Genomic DNA, 13,670 nt, shown 5'->3' with positions numbered 1-13,670 from the left:
GGAAAGAAGTTAGACGCAGAACACTCAACTTAGAAGATATATTACCATCCTTAAGGGTGTAAAGGCAAAAGTTCACTGTGACCTATTGAAGGCAAGGGAAGTGATTCATTAAAGACAAGAATCATATGCAATGAAAAGACCAAATAACTCAAACATAATTTTTATAATTAAAACATACCCATGGAAGCAGATGAGAACAAACTGTTCATTAACAAAATCTATGTGATAACATTTCAAAAGCATATTTCTGACCTCTGATATTCTACCATAAGATTTAATTGTCTTTTTAAAGTTTTCTCATGTTTCATCTTTCATTATTCAAATGGTCTATATATTAAAATGAAAAACCTCAAGAAAGCAACAAAAAGAAATGAATGAATGAAGGGCATGAGGGAGGAAGAAAGAGAGGAAGGCTCCATTTTCAGCAGTGTGCAGGCAATTCTTCAGTAATGCTCTTCACTGAATTATGATGTGATTATATAAAAATTAGAAAAAACACTATAAACAAGGTAGAAGACATGGTACAGATGCATATAGCAAAGGATTAGGTAAAGTCCATGAAACAAGAAAAAAGACAAACAACCCAATTGCAAAATGGCCAATGGATAAGAATAGCCAATTCATAGAAGAGGAACTATAAATGGCCAATAATTATATAAAGCGATATTTGTGTTTATCACTAAAGCCAGGAAATACAAGTTAAACCATAATTAGATACCAATGTTACGTTCATCAAATTAGAAAAATTAAAGTCTGAAGATATGAAGTACAGGTGAGGATACATAGCAAGAAAAACTCTTATACACTGGTGGAAGCAAATCTCACACCTTGGAGAGTGATTTAGAGATTAGGTAATATTTAGTAGGGCTGAGGATACACAATACCTTAATGAGCCAGAAACTCCTTTTGTGAGTATACAGCCTAAAGAACCTCTCAACCATATGCACAAAGATACAGGTACAAGAATGTTTACTGCAACACATTTTATAACTATGAAAAATTATGAATAAATATCCATTAATATAAGAATAGAGAAAAGCACTGAGGAATGTTCATAAAATGAAATATCACAGAGAAGTTAAAATGTATAAATATGAATAAATCTTAGCTAAATGTACAAATATGAATAAATCTCAAAAACACAAAATTGAGTGAAGAAAGCAAATTGAAGTACATGCACAGTGATGGCATTTATATAAAGCTTAAAATATTCATAATAATCCTATGTTACTTAAGGATTTATTTATACACATGAGTTACAAGTCTGAAGATGCTGAACAATAATTCAGCATAGCGGTTACCTGTGAGGAAGAAATAAGTATAATGGGTTTAGGGAAGAACAGACAAGAAGCTTCAAAATATCTATAACGTCTTATTCCCTACAAAACACAAGTGAAGAAAATATAAAAAATGATCAGAGCTTACAAACCAATTGATGCACACATGGGCATTTTAAAAATTTACTTACTTTTAATATTTTTGGTAGGCTTGATATATTCCATCCTTAAATAATACACCAAGTTGTTAAATTTGGAGGAATCGTGAAAAAACTCTCATAGGACAAATATTAAAAATGTTATATATGTAAATGGGTAAGTGGGCTTATGATAAATTTTATAGTTCTATACATGGATTCAAAAAATGCTGTGTATCAACCATTTTAGATAAAAGGGTGATGAACTCTGGAAAATTATTAGCTGACTTAGCAAGTGGCTCTAGTGAAACAAAGACTCTGCTGCCAAAGGTGCGTAAAATTAATTTGAATAAAATTGTCCCTAGAATGTGAGAGCAGAAAAGTAATAATTCTAAGTCAGTACATTTTTGTATTCAGTTTAAAATATTTATATTTAACTAAACTGATACATTAAATACTATGTAAGTACACATTTGACTGTTTCATCCGCATCCCCAGGAGTTTAGGTATGTGTTTTGGTCAGAACACATTTGCATCTTTTAATTGGGAAAATGGAGGGCTTGCTCATATGGCCAGTTAGCCTAGGACAGTCCCCGTTTACATCTGTTGTCCCAGTGTAATTATTGATAGTGCTCCCTTTCATTCTCAAAATTGTCCTGGTTTGGACAATAAGTTAATGGTCACCAGACACACAAGGTAGCTCACTGATTTAAGTAGATCATGCAAAGGGAGAAAATCCTTAAGATTTTAGGAGAACTGGAGCACAGGGTGGTAACAGGAAACCATAGAGAAGTGCTGGACAACAACGAAATTAGGAACAATGATGCCCGGACAATGATAACTCTCTGCTTACACTCTAATCTCTGAGGCTGGGGCCATTTAGTTCTCAGTGAAATTCTACACTATCAAGGAACCAATTCTGCCCAACGCATAAGAAACATAAGGAAAGAGAAGTAATTACAACAGCTTTGTACCAAATTGATTTTGCTACTGAAACTGCTCGTCTGCTACTTTGGTCTGTGCCCGGGGATGGAATCCTTCCTTTCCTCCCTGTTCCAGGTCTTCTCTGAAGCAATCTTCTCCCTGTTACTTTATTTCTTACTGAGTGCCCATCTGGAAGCTGGCTGAAATTCAAGTTTCTCCTCTGAATGAGCCCTAGTTTCTCTGTGGCTGGGTGTCCCAACACGTTCATTTTGGCCATTCTAAACCATTTTTCCATTATAACAGTCAGAACATTAAAATAAATGAGATCGTGGAATATAAAGCTGCCTCAAGGACTATCGCTCTTCCCCCAAAATGAAAAATACTGCATTAGACCCTTTTTCTAACTCTTTCTGTGCCCTAGGAACCACTACAGATGGGCTTTACCTTCAACAAGGTACAGACACTTGTACTTCAAATGACTTCAAAATGATAGTCACAAATATTTACTGGGCACTTCTTAAACAAGTGCTTTGGTGCTGAAAACACTAAAATGAAATTCCTGCTTGGGAATAATTCCATCTTGGGTAAGGAGAAAATCCTTGAATGAGATACTAGTAAATAATAAGTTATAAAACAATGAGGTAAGTACTACAGTGAGGGTGCACAGGACCTATAGGAGGAGAGAGTGAATTCCCACTGCCTCATGTGTGCTGGGATAGGGGCAGTGGGTCCCTCGTCACTTTCTCTGTGGGCCATTTGGTCAACACTCTGGTATAAGCATAGGGATACTGAAATAAGGACAATCAGGGCAAGTCCAATCCAAGCTGGCTCATGGGCCTTCAGTCTCCCCAGATATGAAAAACACCACATTAGACTGGGTTCCCACCAAACCTCTGCCCCTGCAATGATTGGGAAAGTGGGAAGGTTGCACAAAAGTGTCACACTTAAATTCAGTATGAATGACAAGTAAGAGTTTGAAAGGAGGGAACAGAGAATGTTACAGGCGAAAGTAAAACACATGCAAAGACAGGTGAAAGTAGGTGACCCGGAATGTAGGATTCTCAGACTGGTGGGAGAAGGGCTTAGAAAAAAAAAAGTGCAGCTGCTGGTTGAAAGGCACCAAGTGCTGCAACTTAGAAATTTGGGCTTTATTTCATGGATAGTTCACGAATGTTAGAAAGATCACTGGTTCCACTGCTTATAGAACAGAGTTTAAACTCCAGATCCCAGCTGGCACAAGCTAAATTTCAAGCTTTATTTCTTCTCATTCCAACTAAATAACTTATTTTGAAGAAAAATTATCACTAAAATGAACCATGTTTTTTTCAGACACACACTGTTTTCATTGTACACACCTTTCTTATTTCACACTTACAAAGTTTCTACTCATATTTTGAGTCTCCTCTCTGAAGCTTTTGCCAATGCTCTCAGATAGAATTAATTTTTTCCTTTTCTCTATTTGCATAGCAAGGTCTGGTACCACTCTTAGGTCACCTAATTTTCTGCTTTATAATTATAGATGCTCCTTGACTTACTTGGGGTTATATCCTGATAAACCTATGATAAGTTGAAAATATCATAAGTGAAAAATGCATTTAATACACCTAACCTACTGAACACCGTAGCTTAGCCTACCCTACCTGAATGTGCTTAGAACACTTACATTAGCCTACAGTTGGGCAAAATCAACTAATGCAGAGCCTACTTTATAATAAAGTGTTTTATAGACACGATGGTATGCGAAGACACAAAATACAGCATCAAAAAAACACTGGCAACACAGTGCACTGTAGAATATCGGCTGTTTACCCTCGTGATCGTGTGGCTGACAGGCAGCTGCTGCTCACTACTGCCACCCAACATTGTGCAAGAATATCATACTGTATATTGCTAGCCCGGGAAAAGATCAAAATTCAAAATTCGAAATACAATTTCTACTGAATATCACTTTTGCACCACTGTAAAGCAGATTTTTGTTAAGTCAAACCATTGTAAGTCGGGAACCGTCTGTATTTTATTAGGGATTAGGACTGTACCATACTCTAAGGCAGCAATAACATCACTAAGCCAGGGGCTTAACACAGTAGACACTCAAAAAATATTGGTCTAATACACTCTTTCCCAGAGTGTAACGCATTCTATTTATGGTACATAAGCAATTTTTAGGTGGTACCTTGAACGTATATTAAAATAGTTATGAATTTATTTTAATGTCTCTTAGAAAAATAACTAGCACATCAAACCCATAGTTTCAGAAATATTGTTGCTTATTAAGTGGCTAAATGAAAGGAAAATATTAATCAGAGTAAAGGGTTCAGGAGTTACTCCCTCCCTGATGCTCCCTATTAACTGATCCTGCTTAATATTTTCCACAGCAATTGACATCATCTGCCATATATATGTTGCTTCTCCTCCCAGAGTGTAAGCTCCATGAGGGTAGGGATTTGGTCCATTTTGTTTGCTGCTATACCCCAGAACTCAGAATAGTACCTGGTAAGTAGTAGTAAGGGCTCAATATACAGTTATTGAAAGAGACGGAGGAAGAGAAGTAGGAAAGGAGAAACGAAAGAGAAAAGGAAGGAAGAAAGAGGTGAATTAAAGTTAACTCAAATTAGTAATAATACAGAAGGTATAAAAAGATAGCAGAAATTGCAAAGGTGGTGGGGTGCGGCTTGAGGAGCACTAGAATAATAAACTAAAGGAAGTAGGAGTTTGGATAGGGAAGATAATGATAGATTACAGAAACATGAACGATAGGCTAAAGCCTAGAATATTAGGAGACAACATGAAATTTGTCACCAATCCCCAGGAATATTCTGAGAGTTCTACGCAGAACTCTTCCATTTCTATCCTGTGATAAAATTGAAAAGTTTTTTTTTTTTTTTAAAGCCATTCGGGAGAACATTTAAGATTAAAGGTCCTGATGAAATCTAGGTGTAAGCATTAGAGATTCTGCCATCTTCTAAGGCGAGCATGCTGCAGAAAAAACAGTGACTATGCCAGGAATCAGAAAACTTCCAGGTCTTTCTTCTGGCTCCAACATTAATTAGCTGTGTGATTTTGTGAAAGAGTCCTAATTTCTAAAGTTTAGGAGGTTACCAAAGACTTCTGAGAGTAAAGCTGAGATATAAAAAGGAGGAAAGTGAGACACGAGACTCAAAAACAACTTTTAATCCTATGAGAAAGTGGGTTTATTCACTTAATAAATATTTATTGAGCAGCTCCCTAAGCCAAGCACTGTTGTTGACACATGGAAGATCGAGACCTGGTACTTGTCCTTAACTTAGAAAAAACAATTCTCGAGTCAAGAAATTATACTATGAGTGAACTAATTAAGTGAATTCCTGTAAAGTGTCCAGCATATTGCCTGGGTGATTAATTTTGCCTGAGAACGTTGGCAAAAGCTTTAGAGAGGAGGTAACATTTGGGTATGCTTTAAAACTTGACAAATATTGGTTTTAATACATTTCGCAAAGGAAGATACACATAACATAGATGAAAAACAAGCTGTTTATAGATGGTCCACTGAAGAAACATTTTTAGTCTCAACAATTCTGTACATATTGTATATTGTTTTAGAAAAGTTATGTCTAGATATAAAAGCCATGATTCCCAGTCCTGCGTAGGACGTGACTAAATAAAACAAATGTAATGGAGTAGGACTGTCTTTTTTAAACCTGTCTCCTGTTTCCCTTACTGTTTTATTTTCATTCAAACCATTTGTCACCATCTGACATTAAGTTTTTCAATGTCTGCTACATTATTGAAAGTTTTAGAGATTCTAATAATAGGAAAAATATGGGGAAAAGGAATCATTAATATAATTCTCCATCAAATGGATTCCTACCCCAGTCCAGTAACCCTGCTTTAATCAGTCACTTATAAGAGCTGGAAAGCAATGCACCTGACCAATTTGCAGAATCAATTTTTGAGATACAATGGGCCTCAGTGCTCCCATTTTACAGATAAAGAAACTGATGCCCAGAAAGAGTTGGTGACTTACTCAAAGCCTCACAGGGGGGTAAGGGGCAGAGCCCAGACTCCAATCCACATTACTTAATGACAAGTCAGCACACTACCCATAACATCAATTATAGGCAATACAGATGAATAGAGTTTTCTTATTTCTCATAACAGATTGCTACATGCTGGAAATCTATAAAGTTAATGGGATAGTATTAGTTGCTTTATTTAGACATTCAAGTATGAAGAGTCACCAGCAATATTCAAAACAGAAAAAACAAAGTGAGAACAAAAATGAATAAGAAAATTAGGATTTGCTGACCCAGTTTTATAAATATTACACAGCATATTATTGACGAAAACATCAGCATTACCTCCAAGGACCATACCAGCCTGACAGCACTTTCTAAGGCGACATGCAGGGCAGTTTTTTCTGCGGATTTTATCAACAATGCAGTCATTTCTTCCAGCACATAAATAGTTATGCTGCCCTAGAAAATGAGAAAAGTAAAAATTATTTACAATCTCTAAGGACCATTGGAAAGTCTATGCAAGAACAACTGAAATAGAAGACAGGTGCACACCAGCTTGTTCCCGACTCTCTCAGCCAGCCTCTTGCTTGGCATGACTGAATGTCGGTGATGCTACAAACCTGCTCAATACTTTACCTGTACCTTCAGGAGCCTAAATGAGGTAAACGCAGCGTAAAAATAAATCCCAGGCTACTTTTAAAACCTTTTGTGCAAGATTTATGTGCATCTTTGTAGTGGTGTCAACATCAGATTGCCCTAATGCTGTTCTGTCATTTCAAGATTAGCTACATGTTGCTGATAAGCACTAGTTGCATAAAGTTGTCAAGCTCTAGTAAAACCTTTTCTTTCTGACATCTTAGCATTCAAGAAAACAGTTACAGACTAAAGAATTAAAGAGGTCTCTGGAATAGACCTTTTACAAAAATCTACATGCTTAATTCTACTGGAAAATCATGGACCTATTTCACTCTAAAAAGATCTGGTGCTTGTGAATAACATGTTAAAAAAAAAAAAAAGTCACTGATTGTCCTGACTTTAACGTCTGGTTTATTTTGATCAAAAATTAGAAAACACTGTGAATAAAAATAATGATAAAGAGAGAACAATTTAAAACAGACTCAATGAAGGAAAATAGAGAAGAATTACAGAAGAAATATAAATAAAACAAATCACTCTAGGGTCATTTGTATATGGGAAACTACTTACACATTTCAAAAGGTCTGGCATATGATTTTTAAACCATGATATGTTCCACTTAATAAGGCATGGAGCAATCTAATTAATTTAGATTGAACAAAACTGAGAAAAATTCAGTTTAAATATGTAAATATTAATTAACTGTAAAACTTACTTTTTTGGTACTCCTTATTTTCTAACGCATTTCTTTAAAACTGACTGTGAGTCTTTTAACACTATCAGCTTGTTTATACTTCTTAAGCATGAAAAAGAATTTAAAAGATCATGGAATTTCCCTATAGAAGTTTACATTAGTCAACATTAAAATCAGAGCCACTCTTCTGGCCAAAGTTTGGTTACATATGTACTTAATCAAGCAGGGGAAAGGATATGCTCAAACAGCAAAAGGCAAAAAGACTGAAAGGCCATATCTGTGTGACAGCTAATAATAGAATGGTTTTCAACCGTTTTGGAAAAGCCCAGATACTTTTTCTTAATAGTGTATTACTCCATGAACTTTTGGTCATGTACACTCAATACTAGTGTTCATTCTCTTGTCTAAAAGTCCTGAAAGTTGGTTTTTCCTTCTAATAAAAGGTAGTTAAGTCTGTTAATTGTTTCTTTTGCTGTGCAGAAGCTTTTTAGTTTGATATAATCCCATTTGTTTATTTTTCCTTTAGTTGCCCGTGCTTTTGGGGTCATATTCATGACGTCTGTGTCCAGTCCTACTTCCTGAAGTGTTTCTCCTATGTTTTCTTTAAGAAGTTTTATTGTTTCAGGGTGTATATTTAATTCTTTAATCCATTTTGACTTGACCTTAGTGTATGGTGAAAGGTATGGGTCTAGTTTCATTCTCCTGCATATGGATATCCAATTATCCCAGCACCATTTGCTGAAGAGGCAGTCTCTTCCCCAGTGTATAGGCTTGGTGCCTTTGTCAAAGATCAGATGGCTGTAGGTGTGTGGGTTGATTTCTGGATTCTCTATTCTATTCCATTGATCAGTGTGTCTGTTTTTATGCCAGTACCATACTGTTTTGGTTATTATAGCTTTGTAGTATAGTTTAAAGTCAGGTAGTGTTATGCCTCCAGCTTTATTTTTTTTGCTCAGCATTACTTTGGCTATGCATGGTCTTGTGCAGCCTCTATGGAAAATGGTATGGAGGTTCCTCAAACAATTGCAGATAGATCTACCATATGACCTAGCTATCCCACTGCTGGGAATATACCAAGAGGAATGGAAATCATCAAGTCGAAGGTATACCTGTTCCCAAATGTTCATCGCAGCACTCTTTACAATAGCTAGGAGTTGGAACCAGCCCAAATGTCCATCATCAGATGAGTGGATACTAAAAATGTGGTATATCTACACAATGGAATACTACTCAGCTATAAAAAAGAGTGAAATACTGCCATTTGAACGACATGGATGGACCTACAGAGAATTATATTAAGTGAAACAAGTCAGACACAGAAAGAGAAATATCACATGTTCTCACTTATTTGTGGGAGCTAAAAATAAATAAATAAATACACACAAAAAACCAGGGCAGGGGGGAAGAAGACATAACAACTATAATTCCTTGAAATTGATATGACAAGCATACAGAAAGGACATTGTTGGGAGAAAGGCAGGAGAGGGAGGAGGAAGGGAGGTTTCGGTAATTGGCCACAATAATCAATGACATTTTATTTTGACAAAGTAAAATAAAATAAAATACAAAAAAAAAGGTAGTTAAGGAACCTCTCATCTACATGCTCACTTTTTTGCACACAATATCAGTTCTACAGGAGGTGAGCAGAGTGCACTGCATGCTGCTTTCTCACTTGAATCTGGTTTTATTGTGTTGGTTTTTTTTAACCACAAATTATATATTCAGGCTACAGAAGTGACTGTGGAAGTAAGTATGTGTAAGCCAGCTAGCCAGTCAGCCTGTCTGTCTATCACCTATTCATCATCTATTATCTGTCTATACCCTGCAATGATCTCTCATAAGAAGAGAGAACACATAATAGAGAGCAAGATTTTCTTTCCTATACAGAAAACAAACTGAAGTAAATAAATAGTGCAAGCTGATGTAATTGTTGTTTGAGGGGAGGCAGTCCTACTCTCTGCTCCTAGGTCATAAATATCTAGAAAAGGCTGATGAAAACACCAGTAGCTGGAGTGCTGCTGACTTGCCTAATTTTTATTTCTTAAATGATTTGCAACATCTCTTTTTTCAGTGTCTCAGAGAAAGAGTCCTCCTTACCAGGGCTCTCTGCCTATACTTTTGAAACCATTCCTTCCTACCTGCTTTCAAATCTTGCCCTATCAATTTCTACCTTTCTCTCCTAAAATTTTTAGTCACTCCCTCTCCAGTGAGGTCCTGCTTCTCTTTTTTCTTCTTTCTTTCTTTCTTTTTTTTTTTTTTTAACTTTTTTTAAATAGCAGTTTTAGTATTACAGAGAAATTGAGTGGAAAGTACAGATAGTTCTCATAGCCTCCCCCTGCCCACATATTATTATTGACATGTTACATTAGTGTGGTACATTTGTTATAATTATGAATCAATATTGATATATTATTGTCAACTTAATTTTATATTAGGGTTCTCTCTCTTTGCATTGTACAGTTCTATGGGTTTTGCCTAATGCATAATGTCATGTATTAACCATCACACTATCATACAGAATAGTTTTGCTGCCCTAAAACTCCTCTGTGCTCCACCTATTTGTCCCTCTCTTCCTTCCCCCTCCTTCATCACCTGAAATCCTGGCAACCACTGATTTTTTTTTCCACTGCCTCAAATATTTATCATTTCTTTGTGTTGGGTATATTCAAAATCCTCTCTTCTAGCTAACTGAAACTATATAATAAATTGTTGTTAATTATAGTCACCCTACAGTGCTATAGGACTCTGGCTATTATTCCTCCTATCTAGCTGTACTTTTGTATCCATTAACCAACCTCTCGCTATGCCTCCTACCCCCGCCCCTTTCCAGCCTCTGGCAGCTGCCATTCTGTCTACTTCTATGTGATCAACTTTCTTTACTTCCACATATGAGTGAGAGCATTCAGTATTTATCTTTCTGTTCCTGGCTTAATTCACTTAACATAACATCCTCCAAGCTAACCCATGTTGCCACAAGTGACAGAATTCCATTCTTTTTCATGGCTGAATAGTATTCCATTGTGTATATATGCCACATTATCCATTCATCTGTTGATAGACACAAGTCGATTCCACACTTTAGCTATTGTGAATAGTGCTGCAATAAATTGGGAGCACAAATATCTCTTCCATGTACTGATTTCCTTTCCTTCAGATGATGTCCTGCTTTCTCATCAAGTTTTCCCATTCCAAAAAATCCCAGCTTCAAAAAACAAAAAGGAACTCTATCTTACTCTAAATTCTCCCTGACTCAATTCCTTTCTTTAATGTTGGATGAATCTGTTGAGAAAGTCATCTACACTTGCTGTCTTTACCTAAATTTCTTTACTCTTCAGTATACATTAACGACTTGTATATTCACTGTTCTTATGAAGTGGCTTAACGTTATCAAAGGCTTCTTCATTCCTAAATGCTGTGGATTCTTTCTTGATCTTATGAATCATTTGCCACTGGTGATTTCTCTCCCCACCTGCCCTGTTGCTTCATGTTTTGGGGTACCTCTCTCCTGACTCTTCACCTGTTTTTCTAACACTTCCTTTTAAGTTCCCTTTGCCAGTCCTTCCATTGTCTATTCCTTATATGCTATATTCTACTGTACACACTTTCTGGATAGTCTCGTCATCTTATGATTCCAAAATGTCATCCTGAGTTCTGACCTTCCAACCATTTCTCTGTAGGTACCTCAAACTCAACATATGAAATCAAATTGTGGTTATCCAGTCAAGTTATTTTATTAATTGTATTATTAATTTTGTAACAAATTAAGGGAATCCAAAACATAAAACAACTTACATACAACATTTTTGAGTTTCCTTCCTGTTATGGTTTGAATGTGTCCCTCCAAAATTCATGTTGAGAATTAATCCCCAATGAAGCAGTATTATGAGGTAGAGCCCTTAGGACATGATTAGACCATGAGGTCTGCTCTCATGGATGGAATAAATGCCCTTATAAAAGGCTTGTGGTAGTAAGTTTTCCCCTCTTTGCCTCTTCCATCATGTGAGGTTGCAGCAAGGGGTGCATATCTTGGAAGCAGAAAGTAGGCCATTACCAGACACTGAATCTGTGGTGCCTTCATTTTGGACTTCCCAGCTTCCAGAAATGTGAGAAAAAAGTTCTGTTGTTTATAAATTACCCAGCCTAAGGGATTTTTGTTACAGCAGCTGGAATAAACTAAAATACCAGTCTGTCTATAGAGACCAAGAAGGTTCCTAATATCTATGAGGGTACTTCAAATTGTTTGTGGGAAAATAGAATTAAAGATAGTACAAATTTTTCCATGAACTTTTGAAATACCTTCATATTTGTTAATATTTGTTAAGTGAACATATTTATACTTTTACAAAACTCTCATTCATTCAACAAATATTAATGAGTATCTATTATGTCCCAACACTACTTATTGAATAATCCATCTTTTCCCTACTGAATTAAAATGCCATCTTAGTATACTATGCTGTAGTGAAGAAGACAGTTACTGAAGTCAGACTGAATGTTCAAAGCTCAGATCTACATGTTACCATCCATAACTAAGTGGTAACTGCAAGTTATCCATAAGTCATATGCTGTAGTGAAGAGGACAGTTACTGAAGTCAGACTGCTTGTTCAAAGCTCAGATCTTCAAGTTACCAATAACGGCAACAAAAGATAATTATTAAGCACTTAACTATGTGCCAAGCATTGTTATGAACTGTTTTTATGTATTAACTTGTTTAATCATCCCAGCAACTTTGAGAGGTATTATTATTATCACTTTATACAGGGTTAACTGAGTCATATAGAAGTTAAATAACATGCTCAAGGTCACACAGATAAACATTTTAGGTTAACCTGAGAGGTAGTATAGAGATAAAAGTATGAACTTTGGAGCAGTAAAGCTTAATTTCAAATTTCAACCTCACCACTTATTAGCTGGATTACCTTTGCAGTAAAATGAAGATATTAGTACCTAGGGTTGCATCTAAGGATTACATGAGCTCATGTAAGAGCTTAAAATACTCTGGCAGATAGCAAATACTTAATGAATGTGTACTGTAATTTGACTATAAACACATTTCTAAAATCCCAAATATAGTTAGATCTGTTCTACATGTGATCCAAGAATTCTATACCTAGTCAAGTCATTCAGTTTTAAGGGCAACTGAAAGATATTCTGAAACATGCATAAAATCAAGAAATAAGGCCCTCATATACTCTCCCTGAAGATATAACCCAGTTAACAATAGATAAATTACAATAGAGAGTGTATGAAGTAGGAAGTCTGGTATGAAAGGATTGACAAGCGCTAAATAAATTTAAACATATACTTAAGTATAAATGAGAAAAGGACAGATATCAAACAGAATGCAATTTTTATAAGTCTTGAGGAAAGAAAGAGCTTAGTGGTCCAACATTTAAAGTCTGAGTGGGAAGAAAATTTTCTGATGATTGAGGGTACTGGCTTGAAGTCACTACCTTGAGTGGCTGGCACAACTCATGTCATTGTGGACTGTCCATAACAGAATGGAGGGGCTTAAGGAAATCTGGAAGCTCTGTTTATTCTAAGCTATGACCATATTTAACATTAAGTGTTCAGCCATCAAAACTGCAAAGTAGATATATAATCATGTAAGCAAAATATAGAAAGTATAGTTAGAGGATAATCTTCTCTAAGCTATTTTTTGGCCAAAGAAATATTGCAGCCAGTCAATTCCAGCTACAGATGACTAAGATAATTTGGCATGGGGCACAGGCATTGCCTCTGTACCAAAATGCTTAGCCAGGAATCAGAGCCACCAAGAATGCAAGGAAGGCAGAAAGGGTCACTCCATTACATGTGTCACTCCATCAGGTTCTATATGCAGGTGAAGAAAGCTCAGGCACAAGTGTGTTGGCTCTGTCACTATGTTATCCTCGAAATCTGTAAAATGTTCAACTTTGGTTGCAAATCCAACATAACATCAGTTGCTCTGACTTCTCTTTAGGCAATAGTCCCAATTTATATCCTAGTTTTGAGAAACACATTCTT

The 13,670-nt window shown here is 36.0% G+C and overlaps 1 protein-coding gene across 2 annotated transcripts in view; it reads right to left on the bottom strand.

Moving 5' to 3' along the window:
- The window catches only part of PGR (progesterone receptor), a 75,499-nt gene that overhangs the window by 40,084 nt on the left and 21,745 nt on the right, over window positions 1-13,670 (bottom strand). For both annotated transcript variants that reach the window (XM_063094381.1, XM_063094382.1), the window contains exon 3: window positions 6,676-6,792. In XM_063094381.1, coding sequence (XP_062950451.1) covers window positions 6,676-6,792 — 117 coding nt within the window. The remainder of the gene's footprint in view (window positions 1-6,675; window positions 6,793-13,670) is intronic.

The sequence above is a fragment of the Cynocephalus volans genome, chromosome 4 (genome assembly GCF_027409185.1).
Source record: "Cynocephalus volans isolate mCynVol1 chromosome 4, mCynVol1.pri, whole genome shotgun sequence".
Taxonomy (NCBI): domain Eukaryota; kingdom Metazoa; phylum Chordata; class Mammalia; order Dermoptera; family Cynocephalidae; genus Cynocephalus; species Cynocephalus volans.
The sequence above is the reverse complement of the archived record's forward strand: the minus strand, read 5'-3'. Positions and strand labels throughout refer to the sequence as shown.